Source organism: Camelus bactrianus, chromosome 13 (assembly GCF_048773025.1).
Source record: "Camelus bactrianus isolate YW-2024 breed Bactrian camel chromosome 13, ASM4877302v1, whole genome shotgun sequence".
NCBI lineage: Eukaryota > Metazoa > Chordata > Mammalia > Artiodactyla > Camelidae > Camelus > Camelus bactrianus.
The window spans coordinates 63,828,293-63,843,025 of NC_133551.1; the positions used below are offsets into that span (position 1 = coordinate 63,828,293).

At 53.8% G+C, this 14,733-nt stretch overlaps 1 protein-coding gene across 3 annotated transcripts in view; it reads right to left on the reverse strand.

Moving 5' to 3' along the window:
• The window catches only part of EPHB2 (EPH receptor B2), a 175,975-nt gene that overhangs the window by 38,409 nt on the left and 122,833 nt on the right, over window positions 1–14,733 (reverse strand). For all 3 annotated transcript variants that reach the window (XM_074377220.1, XM_074377218.1, XM_074377219.1), the window contains exons 4-5: window positions 1,584–1,739; window positions 94–429 (exon numbers count right to left, since the gene is read on the reverse strand). In XM_074377220.1, the coding sequence (XP_074233321.1) occupies window positions 94–429; window positions 1,584–1,739 (492 nt within the window). The remainder of the gene's footprint in view (window positions 1–93; window positions 430–1,583; window positions 1,740–14,733) is intronic.

A 14,733-nucleotide genomic window follows, 5' to 3' on the forward strand; every position in this document is an offset into this window, starting at 1 on the left:
ACGTGAGGGAGTGTTTAACGAGGGCTGGCAGGTTACCCATCTGGTACAGCACGGTGCAGGGCTGCCCTGGGAGCTGGCATTTGAAGCGCTTACCTGCCTGGTTGGTGGTGATGTTCACGGAGGCGAACTGCGGTGAGAAGGGGCTCTGGTCAGTGACGCCGTTCACGGCCTGGATCTCGAAGGTGTACTGGGTGTGGGCCAGCAGGTCACTGATGTAAATGCGCGGCTCGGTCAGGCCCAGCTGGCGGGGCGCGTACTGCACGTTGTCCCCACAGCGGGTGCAGGCCCCCCGGCCCGAGCCGCAGCTCTTACAGATGATGTTGTAGACGAGATCCTCCCGGCCTCCTGAGTCACGGGGCGGGGTCCACTCCAGCATGAGTGAGGTCTCGTTGACACTGGAGATCACGGCCTGGGGTGCGGAGGGGATGGCTGGGGAGGGGGAGAGGTGTCGGTCAGTGGGGGCTGTGGGAGCATGTTCCCCAAGAGACTGCTCTGTACCACTGCCATGGCTCCAGCCTAGGCCTCCCATAATGCTTCCTCCAAATCCTTTCTCCTCTCCACCCACCAGACATGTTTCTAGAATATAGCTCATCCTGCTGCACACATCCACTTAAACCTTTCTCCCTGGACTCCACCAGCCTCCGTGTCTGTTACTAGGGACAGTCTTTTTGTGTTGTAGATTATATACACCCAATGTCCATTTCCCCTTTTACCCTTATGACAGAACCCAATTTAATTCAGGGTAGTAATATGTCCAGCTAAAGGCTATATTTCCCAGCCTTCTGTGACTAAGTGCTGGCCAATGATTCACAAAAGTTTGCTGGTTAGAACTTTTTCTTAAAAAGAGACAGCTGTAACGTATCCCTTTGTCCCTTTCCTTCTTTCTGCTGCTGAGAATGTGTGTGATGGCTGGAGCTTCGGCAGCAATGTTGGACTGTGAAATGACCTGATGGGTAGACACCACATGCTATGGATGGTAGAGCAGAAGAAAGAGCCGGGTCTCAGGGAGCTTCATGGATTTGCCCCACTTCCCCAGGGCTGCCTATCTTTGGGCTTCTATCGTATGAGAGAATAAATCCCTATGGTTTAAGCCACTGGGGTCAGCTCTCTGCTGCTTGCAGCTGACTGCCATTCCTGTCTGACACAGGGGTTGTAACACTGCCCTTGTAGTCACCCTGTTTGTAGAGAACCTTGGCCTGTGATTCACGGAGCCATTGCCAGGGCAGAACACTGGGGCGCCTCTTCTACCAAAGACACCACTCATGTGGGTTCTTCTTCTGCCAGGCCTCCCGTTCTCTGTCCTTTTGTGAATCAAGACCTTGACTTCGTCTTCCATGTGACTGAGCAGAAGGGGGTAAGGAGCCATATGCCAGCTCCGTGGTATCTGCACGTTGGCAGCACAGCTACCCCAGGATAGTCCTTTCCAGGCACTTTTCCATTTCCCCTCCCACCAGGTAACTGGCTGCTCCTCACTTAGGAAAGGCTGACTATAGCTAGACAGCCACCCTACTCTCACTCTGAGCTTTTCTGCAGGTGGGCTTGGGACTCGGTCAGGCACTGCCCTCCTGGGGCTCTGGACGTACTTGTGCAGGGCATGTCCAGGGGGTCCAGGTCTGCTCTATAGTAGCCATTGCGGCAGACACAGTTGGTGGCCCCTTCTGAAGTGGTCCGGCTGTTGATGGGACAGTGGGTACAGGCTTCGTCCCCTTGGTTGGCCTTGAAGGTTCCAGATGGACAACCTGGGAGAGAAGACAAGGAGAGTCACTGGGGAAACCAGATGAGGACTCAGAGAGGCATGGGAGGATCATGCAGCATAAGGAGGGACCGCGCAGTGTCATGATAGGAAACCCCATCTCCTGAAGTTCTTGGGAGTCTCCAGCTGCCAACGTGGAAGTCCTAGCTGTGTCTGGAAGGTTCCAGGCTGACTGGTTTCTTGTCTCTGAAGCTGTCTGTGGGTTCAGCTGGGGCCCCTAGCAATCATTCCTCACCTATGCCAGTGCCACAGCTTCTAGGGCCAATCCTGACTTAGTCTGAAGAGGTCTAGGGCAGTGCCCACGGCCTGGTCTTGTTTACTAATGGCTGGCTGGGCCTTGACTCTTGTAACTAGATTCCTGGGTTCCAGATGATGGAGATGATTACATTAGAGGAGAAAAGTCCTAGCACAGCACAGGTAGGTGGGGAGGTGATGGGGTAGAACAGGAAAGAATGCTGGCTTTGGAAGCAGACAGATCTGATCTGAGTCCCAGTTTGACCTTTTCCTAGCTGTGCGGCCCAAACAGGTGGCTTAGCCATTCTGAGGCTTGGTTTCTTTATTAGTAAAATTACCATTCTAAGACTGATTTCTGCAGGCCATTGTGAGCATTTGGCATAAGCATGTAAGGCACATGGCATGAGACCTTGCACAGTACAGGTGCCCAAATGACTAGCAGCTGTTGTTATAGCAGGTGGTTGACCAATTTATTAAAATAAAGAGGACTTGCAGTACCAGGGACAGCCTGAGGAGGGCAGTGTTTGCACTTGGTGGGCATTCGGCAATCTGGGCTCCCCGGGGGCTTTGGCTTTCTTCCTGCTCTGGGGAGGATGCTCAGGCTTTGGATTCAGGCCCTGAAGTTCAAGGCTTAGGTTCTTCAAGAGGTGACCACTCCTGTGTGGGCCTGTGTGCAAATCCACCCGCCTCTCCCTCCTGGCCCTGGGCTGGGAATCAGGAGGCCTAGGGTCTAGGCTCTGCCCTGTTCTTGGCCTGTTTCTTCTTTCACTTCCTGGGGTTCATAATCTTAGCTCTGCTGAGCTTTGCAATGGGCAAGTTCCTCCTTGGGATGAAATGTGGCTGAACTGTCCACAGGCCAAGGGCTCTCACCTGGATCACATTCCATGTCCATGTGCTGTGTGACCTTTGGCAAGCAACTCTGCATCTCTGAACATCAGTTTCCTCATATCTAAATGGCTCACATAAATTTCCCTAAATCATTTTTCCAGCCCTAGTATTCAAGCTTATCTTCCAAATCCAAGTCTGAGCAAATCGCCCTCCCCCTAACCCCTTAACCAGCTCCAGCCTCAGAGATGCTGCCCCTCCTTGGTTGTACATGACAAGTCCAGAGTGCTTTACTCCCCTGATAGTTATTCATCAAAGGGATCTCTTGGCCGTGCTCTCAGCAACCCCAGGATTGGAGCCATGTTTGATGCACAGCTCCTTCCCCTGTGCCCAGCACAGAACCTGGCACTTGGCAGGCATTCCATAAATACTTCCTGAAGCTTCCTGCTTAAGTGGAAAGAGCATGGGCTTTGGAGATCATGTAAGCAGAAAGGCACTGAGAAATGGTGGTTAGTGTGCAGGCTGCCTGGCAAATCCCAGCTCCACCTATGCCAGCCATTTGGCCTTGAGCAAGTCACGTAAACTGTTTCCTCATCTGTAAAATGGGAACAATAGTATCTACCTCCTAGAGTCATTGCGAGGATTACATTGGTTAATTCAGGCAAAACTACTGAACAATTCCTGACATTATTAAACTGTATCTAGTTCAAATACCAATCTGCCGGGTGACCTCAGACAGGTAGTTCAACCTCTCTGAGCTATAGTTTTCTCATTGGTAAGAAAGCATCTACCCAATAAAGTGTCCATGAGGATTGCATGTGATGAACACTGCCTGGTGCAGGGTCAGGGAAGGGTTGCAGTTACAATCTCAGTAAATAAGCCAAGGACCATTCCCCCTGGGGTGCTAGAAAACAGCACCCCCAGACCCCTGGGAACCTACTTTGCCTGCCTTTCGGAGGGAGCTTCCAGAAGGTGGTAACCTTCCTAATCCTGCAACCCTGGCTGATGACACCCTGACCAGGTCCTGCGGGGATCTGGGAGAAGAGCCAGCTTCAGCCCAGTCCTTAAGGAGTTGCCAGAAGAGGGGAAGACAGGACTTTGATGCATCCAACCAACCAGGCTACGTGACTCCAACAAGGAGGATGGCAGTATCTCTGGGGAGTTATTAGGGCATCTGTCCTACAGATGGGGAAACCAGGGCTCCAGAGCATAAATATGAAGCGGACAATGTTTAGTTGATTGAGTACTTATTAAGTACTGGCGCTGTCCTAGTAACTCATCCACACCTTGCCTAGCCCTACGACGGAGGTGATTTATCACCTACATTTTCTGATGGGGGGGAAAGAAAGCACAGAGGAGAACTAACTTTCTGAGGATGTGGGCTTACATTGGCAGAGCTGGGATTCCACCCCAAGTGGTCTCGCCCCAGAGGTCACTTCCCTAACCACCACACTATTCTGCCTTCAAGAGACTTATGTTGTGCCAAAAATAGTCCATGAGTGCTGGGCAAGGACTGGCAGCTCCTGCCCTGGGTGTCCGTCCAGGGCTTTCTGCATTTTGCTGCACTGGCTCTAGAATCCTGGAGTCCTCCTGCCCCCTCTCCTTCTCACCTTCCTCCTGGCACCAGCCTTTCCCTGCTGACCGGATGCAGGGGCAGCCTCACCATCCCGGCACTGTCCATCAAGACACGCAGGCTGCAGCCCTGGCTCCAGTTAAGCAGTTGACCTCTCTGAGCCACAGTTTCCTCTGCTGTAGAATGGGGATTCAGGGCTCCTATAAGGGTCTAGGACCATCCTGATAGATGCCAAAAGGTTTCGGCCCCAAGACCATGATCCTGTTGGCTCCCTCTCAGGCGAGAGCATGCCCAGCTTAGCACGCCTCTTCCATCTGCTGGCAGTTCCATGGGCCTGGCTGGTGGGTGGCTGCCCACTCTCCCCTCCGTGCTGTGCCAGCCCCTCCATCTGGACTGCCTCCCTGCCTGTCCGCTCCCATCACCATGTCCTGGCCCCCTCTCCAGCTCCCTAGGCTGCCTCCTCCAGAAGCCTTCCCTCTTTAGGTGTGCTGCTTGGCTACCCGCCAGCCCTCCCACCAGGCATTCAACGCCTCTGTATCTATCGGCACCGTGCTTCATAAAACCCACACTTCTGTCTTGGGAAGTGGCCTTGCTCTCCACCTGGTCACCAGGAACCCTGGTGCCTCCTCCCTCCCCTCACCCCCTGCAGCCAATCAATTACCAGGTCTTCCCTCCTCAGCAGTGCCCAGTCCTGGCTCCTCTGTGCTGTCCTCCCACCCCTGAGGGCATCCAGAAAGCTCCTCCCACCCACTCCTTAGCCTTTCGTTTCCAAGGCCATCTGGCCTCCTCCTGCCCACCCTCTAGAGCCAGCTTTCTAAAGTGCAAACCTTTCTGTGTCATTTAAAAATCCACAATGGTATACAGTGGAATATTATTTAGCCATAAAAAGGAATGAAGTACTGATACATGCTACATCGGGGATGAACCTTGAAAATGTTGTGCTTAGTGAAAGAAGCCAGTCACAAAAGGCCACAGTGTATGCTTCCATTTATATGAAAATGTCCAGAGTAGGCACATCTATAGAGACAGAAAGCAGACTAGTGGTTGCCAGGGGCTGGGAGAGCAGAGAATGGGGAGTGACTGCTGATGGGTGCGGGGTTTCTTTCTGAGGTGATGAAAATGGTCTAAAATTCATTGTGGTGATGGTTACACAATTTGTGAAAATACTACAAGTCAGTGAACTGTACAGTTTAAACAGGTGACTTGTACGGCATGTGAATTATAAATAAAACTCCTATTTGAAAAGAAAATCCGCAACAGCTCCCTAAACTCCTCAGGGTGCCCGGGGCCCCAGGGCTGGCACTGCCCACCACCCCGCGCCCTGTGCCTGATGCTCCACACACGGTGCCCCCAGGCCCACCCCCACACCTCTGGCCTTGGTCCCTCCTGCCCTCGTTACCTGGAAGGCCCTCCCTTGTCATCAGGCAAGCTCCCACATCCCTTTAACACTCAGCACAGTTATCACCCCTTCCAGGAAGTCTTCCCTAAGCCCCCACAAAGGGTTGATGTGTCTCTTTTAATTACCTATGAATCTGTAAGTACCTGGCTGGGCTATAAACTCCCAATACGATGTAGGGTACCTAGTGAGTGATGGGTGGGCATGGTGGGGGGCTGGGGGTGTGCAGCTGAGCCACCTTGTTGGACATTTGAGGAAACTGAGGTCCAGAGAGGAGCAGACACCAGGGCTCTTTAGCAGCAGAGGCTGAGTCTGATCCCAGGTGTATTGTGTGGTTGGGGTGTGCTGGGGCCTCAGCTCCCATCAGCTACCTCTTCTCCCACAGAGACGGGCCTGGGGCAGCCGCCCATCCATGGTGCCCAGGGCCCCAGGGCCACACATCAGGAGTATCTGATATGTGCTCCAAGCTTCTCAGCTGGGAAGGTGCCCCGTCCTGCCAGCACCTGAGTCTCATGTACAGAAGTGAGAAGGAAACAATGTGAGCTGAAGTCTCAGACCTGGGCAGCTGCACCTCTGACAAGTGTGTGGGCTTAGACAGGTCCTCCGCCCTCTCTGAGGCTCAGTCTCCTCCTCCAGAAAAGGAGCTGATGATACCTGCACGGTGTTGACACATTGAGAGCCTCTGAACGGGTCTCCTGCTCCTGTCTGCATCCCCTCCACGATGGCTTGGGGTGATCTGATGAGAATGAATCAGAGCTCAAACTCACCAGGGGCTCCCCACTCAGTTAGAAGGTGTGCACACGCCTAGCTCTGGCTCACGAGGCCTGCAAGGGTGGCTCTGGGGTTTTCCTGCCCCTTCCTGCCATCCCCCTTAGTCTCAGTTTCCCTCGCTGATCCTCATTACAGTTTGTAATTATATTAGAAAACAGTCTAGAAACTCGTGTGCTGTCTTTTCCCTGCACTGGAAGTACCTGGAGAGAGAAAGAAGAACCAGGTTTGTCTGGTTCTCATTGGTTCCCTAGCTCCTGGCAGAGTGGTGGGAACACAGTAGGTGCTCAATATATATTTGCTGAGTGAACGAATATGCCCCTTAAAGGGTGTCGTGAGAAGCAGATGAGGAAGTGGGGAGAAGATACTCAGCCAAGTAAATGCCAGGTTTGGTACTGCCGTTACCGGGTCAGTTTCATCAGGCCTCACTGATGCTCAGACCCCTTCCCATTTCTCACTCTTCTCCCCACGGGTCCTCCCAGGTTCCTGTCCACAGGGTGACCAAGTCATCCCCGGTTTTCAAAGTGGAAGCCCTGCATCCCAGAAATGCCCTCAGTCCCAGGCAGCCATCCTGTATGCTTCTCAGCCGCATCTGTCACCTCTCTTTTCTGTTTGAAATTCTCTGGATGCCTTGGTTGCACATGCACTGGTCCCTGTGCCTGAATGCCCTTCTCCCCCATCCTCCTGCCCTGTTAGACTGTGAATCTGATGTGTGCACCTCTGGGAGGACTGCCCTCCACTCCCTACTGCAGATACCTCACACTTCACTGCAACACACCAGACACAGGGCAGTGGTGCGCTGGTAAATGGATGTTCAGGGGGAAAAAAAAAAGCCTTGATTTATTGTGTTTGCCAATTTCTGTGGTGAAAAGCTCCCATCAGGGCAAATTTCAAGCTACCGGTTTGAGATAACTGAACACTAAGCCAGGAAGAAATACCCAGAATCGGCTCTTGCAAGCCAAGCCAGTACAAACCAGCCCGTCCCACCACTGGACCTCACCCACAGGTGACCACCTACTTGTTGGTGAACGCTGGTTCATGTAGGGGCTGGGGCTTTAATCTCTACATTCCTAGCACCTTGTACAGGGTCTGGCACATAGTAAGTGCTCATTTAACTCAGTTTGCTGAATGAAGGCAGGTCTATCTCCCTAACTGGACAGTGAGCAACTTGAGGGAGGGGCCGTGGGTTTGATATGATGATATACATTAAGGGCTTAAAACATACAGTAAGTGCTACATAAATGTTAGCTCTTATTACTCATCCAGCAAGTAAGGACAATCACAATTCCCACTCATGTGCTTTCCAGGTGCCAAGTGCAGTGCAAGTGATTTGTATGGGTTCTCTCAATAAATCACATGACCACCTGCAGATGTGGGTACCATTATCACCCCCATTTTACAGATGGTGAAACTGAGGCTCAGATGAGGTGAAGTGAATGCCTCAAGGTCACATAGCTACCAAATGGCAGAAGAGGTTTCACTCTAGGTCTTTGTGATTCCAGGTACTACTAGATATAGAAATCATCCAGTGACTGAGTGTCAGGGCTGGAGACCATCTTGTCAGGCCTTCTGAGGGGACAGGGCTTGCTGGGGTCACTCAGTAAGGCAGAGGCAAAGCCTGGGCCCTAAACCCAGGACTTGGAGCCAAGGCCTCCAGCCAGCACCTGCCTTCAGCAGATGCCCAGAGCCCTTGGCTGGGCAACCCAAGGCGGGGATGGCAGTCAGCCGGGGAGGAGGAGAGAGGATTACGGAGAAACAGATTTTCTCCCCGCCTGCCCCCTGTGCTCCAGGGATAGGTGATAATTGACCGAGTGAGCCCCGAGTCAGGCCGAGGCAGGGCTCCATCTGGGCCTGGCACAGTGGGGCTGCTAATTGGCACCGGGTGATCCTCAAAGCCTCCGTGGCAGGCGTGCAGCTCTGCTCCCCTTTCTCCTCCCAGAGACTCTGGATTAATCCCCAGAACGACTAGTGCCATGGTGGAGTCCCATGTGCCCAGTGTGCCAGGCCTCGGGGGTGGGGAAGGAGTTTCTCTATCTTCCTGGGGGTCCTGTCGACCAGAGGGCTCTGTCTGTGGTTCTGGGTAGCGAGTGACAGGCTCACCGCAGTCTAGCTCCCACTCCCGAGAACCCGATGAAATTGAACCTGGGCATGAACTGTGGAGCTGGCTGCCAGGGCAGAATCCCAGGCCTGCCTCTTGCTAACAGTGCGACTGTGGGTGAGTTACCTACCTCTCTGTGCCTCTGTTTCCTTGTCTGTGTAACAAAGGAGAATGATGACACTGCTCTTATATTTGCTGAGATTACATGAGTTAATACAGAGAAGGCACTTGCAACAGTGCCTGCCTGGTTCACGTTAAGGGCTATACAAGCGTTGGCTTTTATTATATGCATTCATTCTTGGCCCATCACTTGCTCTGTGCTAAGCCCTAGGGATACAGAGACAAAGAAAATGTAGCACTGCCCTCAGGAGTACAGGTCCAGTTGGGAAGATGATGAGTTGTGAATTCATTCAACAGGCACTTATTAAGCCCCTGTTGTGTGCTAGGCACTGGGTCATGGAGACAAAAAAGGCCCAGGCTCGGCCTGTAAGAGGCCACAACTGAGCACAGAGCCAGTACACCTTCCTCTAACCAGGGCTGACGGCTGCCCACTGTGGGCAGAGGCGCCAGGAAGTCGTCTCGGGCTCAGCAGTGCCAGGTTTAAAGGGCAGCTGGCTTACTTTCCTGCCTTGGGATCTCCAGGAGGTTCTAGATTTAGGTTGGGGAGAGGAGTCTGGACAGAGAAAAGAGTCCTGGGCCCAGAGTGGGGAGGCCAGGGCTCGGCTGCCCTGTGGGCCCTTGCTCTGTGGGCCTGGGCAGCTTCCTGCATACTTTGCGTGTGGCTGGACCATCTCTGCGGCCTCTCCAGCTGCGGGATGCTGGCTGTGGACAGACTCAGGCACCCAGCCCGGGGCTCGATGGAGAAACTGATCTGATGTGTGCATCTGCAGGGGCTCCTCCTGAGTGTCAGTCAGGGCTGGGCCTGCGGTGTTCTTGTGGCTGAGTGGGCAGGATTTGGGGGTCTCCCTCATGCAAAGTGGCTTTTGCATTTTGCACGCTTCCTGCTTTTGCTGCTGAAGTTAAGCCAGTGGAGTCAGTGCCCCTGGGCTGGGCTGGAAGCAGGTGGTAAGTTCCTGGCTCAGGGGAGGAGCTTCCAACCGCTGTGTGTCCACACGCAGCCGCCTGGTGCTGGGCCAGGAGCTTCCAGGGCCTATAACCTTATCTGTCCTCACGGTTACCCTGTGCAGCAGGAGGTGTTATCCCCATTTTAGAGATTAGGAAACTGCCCAGAGGCTCTTAGAAAGGAAGTGCCTTGTCTAAACTACTCAGAGGCTTCGGGGCAGCGCCTGTGCCCCACAGTCCATGCTTTAACATCACCTGCAAGGCCCTTAGTGCTCCAGCTTGATGAAGGGTGCCCCCCTGCCCTTCCAGTCCTCCCCCCCCCCCTCAAGGGGGAGCTCTGCTCTTCCAGGTTAAGTCCACAGAGTGCCTCAGGGTCATCCGCCTGCAGTGCTAGCTCCTACTGGGACCACCCAGGGGATGTCAGTCATTCTGCCCCCCTCCCACACATGCCCAGGCTCCCCATGCTTGTCCCTGCTGGGACCTGGGCTCTGTGGCTGCCTGCCAGCAGCTGGCAGGACTACAGAAGTCAGAAGGCAGCGGCAGGAACTGTGTTAACACGCCTCCTCTTTGCCCGAGGGGGGAATCCAGGGCCTCTCCGGGCCAGTGTCCACACGGCTATCTGCGGGATCCTTCCTCTGCTCAAGACCCTTCAACGGCTCCCTGGTGCCTGTGGTGAGTCCCACCTGCTTCAGCCTCCCCTCCATGGTCCACCTGCCAGCCTCAGCTCCCACACCCTCCCAGCTGCGCCCTGGGCTCCGGTCATCGGAGGCAGCTTCCAGCTCCCCAGCAGGCTGTGCCTGGTCTCCCATCCAGGCCTTGGTTCAGGCAGTTCCCTCTCCAGCCTGGCTAATTCCTTTTTATCCTTCAAATCTCAGCTCCAACCCAAATCACCTTTTGGTCTTCCTTGGATGCCACCCCCACCAAGGCTGGGTTTGGGGCCTCTCTTCTGTGCCCCCAAAGCACCAGCACCTCGCCTCTGCCATTGCACAAGTATACGGTGTGCCTGTCTGCCTCCTGCGCGAGGCTGTGAACCCAGCGGCAGTGGATACCCACAAGGTCTGGCTCTTCTCAGCCCCAGGGTCTGGCTGACAGGTGATGGACAGGAGGTCTCAGAAAGTGTTTGTTGACTGGCTGACTGAGGCTCAGAAAGGTGCAATCTTGTGCTTAAGGTCACACCCAGCTTGTATGTGGACTGGAGATTTTGTTCTAGGCCTCTGGACCATGTCAGAGGCCCCAGAGCTCATCTCGTGAGCCCAGTTATGGGCTCTCAAGACATCCTACTTTCGTCCTTCTTGGCATTTGGTTAACATCTGTCTCTCTACCCTCTCACCTGCCCAACTATGAGCTCCATTAAGGCAACCCCCACTTCCGTCCTGTTTGCAGCCTGGCCCAGAGCAGACCCTCTGTGATACCTCACTCAACAACAGGCTGGAAGGCTCCAAACCTGGAGCAGTTAGAACTTCCATGACCACTGTGTCTCTAGACATCTCCTCCGCAGTTGTGCCGGGGCCGTGAGGGAGGGGCGAACTCACAGTCTCCTCAGGGAGCCAGACCCCAAAGCCCGCAATCACAAGGGTGGGTAGGAATGTTTCACTCCCGGCTCCCCAGTCCCTGGATCCTACGTCGGGCCTCCAGTCCTGGCTCTGGCCTGCCTCCCTCATGCCATCCCCACGGTAGGGGCTGCGAGCTCCCGCCCGCCCAGCAGGCAGCCCCATTCCTCCAATTTCCTCCCAATTAATCAAGCTCTGAACTTTTTAATTATCTGCCTGCAGGGTGACTCCCCACTCTGGTGAAGCAATTAAGGATATTTCCAAGTGTTGTGTGGCTGCCGGTAGGCAGCTTTGACCAGACCCTGATGGAGGAGGTGAGCAGAGGGAGGGGTTGCTGACAGGAGGTGTGGGTAGGAATCCCCTTGGGCCACAGGACTGCTGGGAGGCTGTCCTGGGATCCTGACCAGGGCTATTCCAGAGATCTGGGGCCACTCTGTCCAGGGTAGACCCCTCGCCCCGCTTTCATGCAACAGCCCTTTCTCTTTAGCTAACATCTGGCCTCACAGATTCCAGGCAGTTACCACATGCCAGGCACTGGGTTAGGTGCTTTACAATCTTACTGCATTCTCACCTTGACCTTGGGAGTAGGAAATATACTTATCTCTATTTTACAGATGGGGAAACAGAGGGTCCAAAACACTAGGCAACTCCAGAGATGCAGCTGGGATTTGAAGCCAGCTTTGAGTCCACATCTACTTTATCAGCTGTCTCTTAAAGAATAGTATGGCCTGCCCGGATGTCCCGGAACAGTGAGGAAGGGGAGTGGGCTGGAGAAGCCCATGGAGGAGATGCCAGCGAGCTTGAGAGCTGCTGAAGAACACAGGCTCTCCGTGCGCAGGGTGACCTGTAGGAGAGGGCATTGCAGGAAAAGGGGGCAGCCTGTGCAAAGGCACGGAGGCCCGAATAACATAAAGCGTGTGTATGTGTGTGTGTGTAGCTACAAATAGTTCAGGGTCGCTGAAGCATGAAGTTCAAGTCTGGGAGATATGGGAGATGAAGCTGGAGAGGCAGAGGAGGGGGTCGGGCCTGGGTCACTGTAAGTCAGGAGAAATTTCACGATCTTTATTCCAAGCTCCTCATTTTATGAGTCCAGAATACATGACCCAGACAGGGACAGTGACTTGCCTAAGGTCACACAGCAAGTTAGTGGCTGTAGCCCAGGAGTCCTGATACCCAGATTGGAAGGGAAAAAGAAGGGCAGAGGAGCAGTAGCTGTCAGCTCACCGCAGTAGCCTCCCAACTGGCTTCCTGGCTTTCACCCTTGCCCTCTCACCTCCTCACTTTCCTCTGGCTGCAGTCTGCTCTCAACATACCAGCCAGAGGGACCCTGCAGAAGAGGAATCAGTGGTGTGTTGCTTCTCTGCTCATAGCCTTTCAACAGCTCCCACCTCACTTGGGGCGAAAAAGAATAGGCTACAAAGCCCCCTTTACCACTCTGGTTAAACTTATCCTTATTCTTTTTTATTTAATTGTATTCCCTTTGCCTCTCTGAACTCACCTCTTAGAACTCTCCCTTGTGTCTACTCCACTCCAGCCACACTAGCTTCTTGGCTGTCCTGGCGTACATCATGCCTCCCCTAGCCTCAGGGCCTTTGCACGTGCTGTTTCCCCTGCCTGGCTCAAGTCTTAGCTCAGCTACTTCCTCATGTGTCCCTCTCTGAGTCTCACATCCCTCATCTATAATTGGGGTTAATGCTGCACACCCCACCTTCCTCCCCAGGCTAACATGGTATCCTAGTGAGAAAATGGGGGACAGACAGAGCTCCACAAAAGGCCGCCCCAGCTCAAGGCTATCACTGCAACAGGGCTTGTAAAGGCCTTAACGGGTCCTGGAGAAAACAGGCCCTTTGACCAGCAGTGAGCTCCAGGCCCCCAGACCTGAAGCTGGAGCGACATGGCGGAGCCTCCCAGTCTGTAATTCTCAGGACTCACAGATGCTGGAAAAGCGAGTGTTAAATAATAATCACAACGTGCCTGAGGGGAAGCCGGATGTGTTCGGAAAGCTTGACACATCTGGCAGGGCAGGCCCGGGTCCCCCGGCACATCTGGCTGCTGTATTGACAGGTGGTGCAGTAGGTCACTGAGGAAGGGCCCGTCAGCCTGGTCCTCGTGCCACGAGAGGGGCAATGGCCGGATGGGGCTGGGAGCATCTCCCAACCCCCCTTGGGGATCCCCCTCTTCAGACCATCCACTTTACTTTGGTGTTGTGTTCTGAGAGGCCAACTTAGAACCCAGAGCCTGGGCCGCCAGATTCCAAAATCCCTGCATCATTTTGTCGGCGCCAGCCGCCCCTACTGGGGCTTGGGGAGCCTGGGAAAGCCCCCTCTCCTCTCCAGCTGGGGGGTGCACTTTCAGGGTCACCTCACAGAGCACTTCCCCTTTTATGGGATCCAGAAATGGGGTCATCAGCTCCACCTGAGGGAGCCCCCCTGGGCTCCTCCCTCCTCCCACCTGCCCCAAGAAAGCTATGGTCATTAATAAAGGACACAATTAGCTGTCAGCGGAGAACATGTCTGGAATTTTTTACCTGCTCTGTGAGCTCGGTTAAGGCAACAAACCCCCGGACCCCAGGGGAAGCAGCTGCCTTACACCTTTCAGGGGCCTCTTTGCCCAGGCCCCAGGGCAGGAGGGGGCCTGTGACTTCTGCAGTGTGGGTTCCGCAAGCCCAGGCCTGCGCAGGGCTGCGTTTTCCAGGCCAGTGGAGAAAGTGACAGAGTAAGAGAGATTTCCTGGCAGAAGTTGTTTTTTTCAGCCCAACAGGCAATACAATTCAATACAATTTCCTCCCCCTTCCTGTGCTGACTTAAGAGTCTTCTAGAGCTTGAAGTACTTGAGAGAAAGGAGTTAGTTCAGTCTCTCATTTTACACCTCATTTTGCAGCTGGGGAAACTGAGGCTGGGAGGGGAAGTGACCTTGTTTGTGGCAGAGGGAAATAAATATATGTTTCTCTTTTGGGTTCTGTAGGGATCCCTTAGCTCACTGAACACAATCAGAATCTGTAGCCAGTGAATATACGTATGGATACACATGACTGGGACACTGTGCTGTACACGAGAAACTGACACATTGTAACTGACTGTACTTCAACTAAAAAAAAGAAAGAAAGAAAGAAAGAAAGACTCTGTAGCCAATGCCTGTTTGAAGGAATGCCTTCAAAGTCCCTGATGGTCATTTGCCAAGTACCACTGAGTCCTGACTATGTGCTGGGGCCGGGCCGGGGGTGAAGTCAGGAGGTGGGGACAGTGGCAAACGAGGAAGACGTAGCTCCTGTCCACATGGAGCTGAGGGTCTAGAGAGGGAGGGAAAGAAGCAATGGCCAAACACAGATATTCTATGTGATTTGTGATGGCCATGAAGGAGATAGCCCGGCACTGGGCAGGACCACAGTGGGTCACTTTAGAGGGTGTGGTGGGGAAAGCTTTTCTGAATGGTAGCATTTAAAAGGCAATCCTTGGGGAGAATTTCCACCAAGCA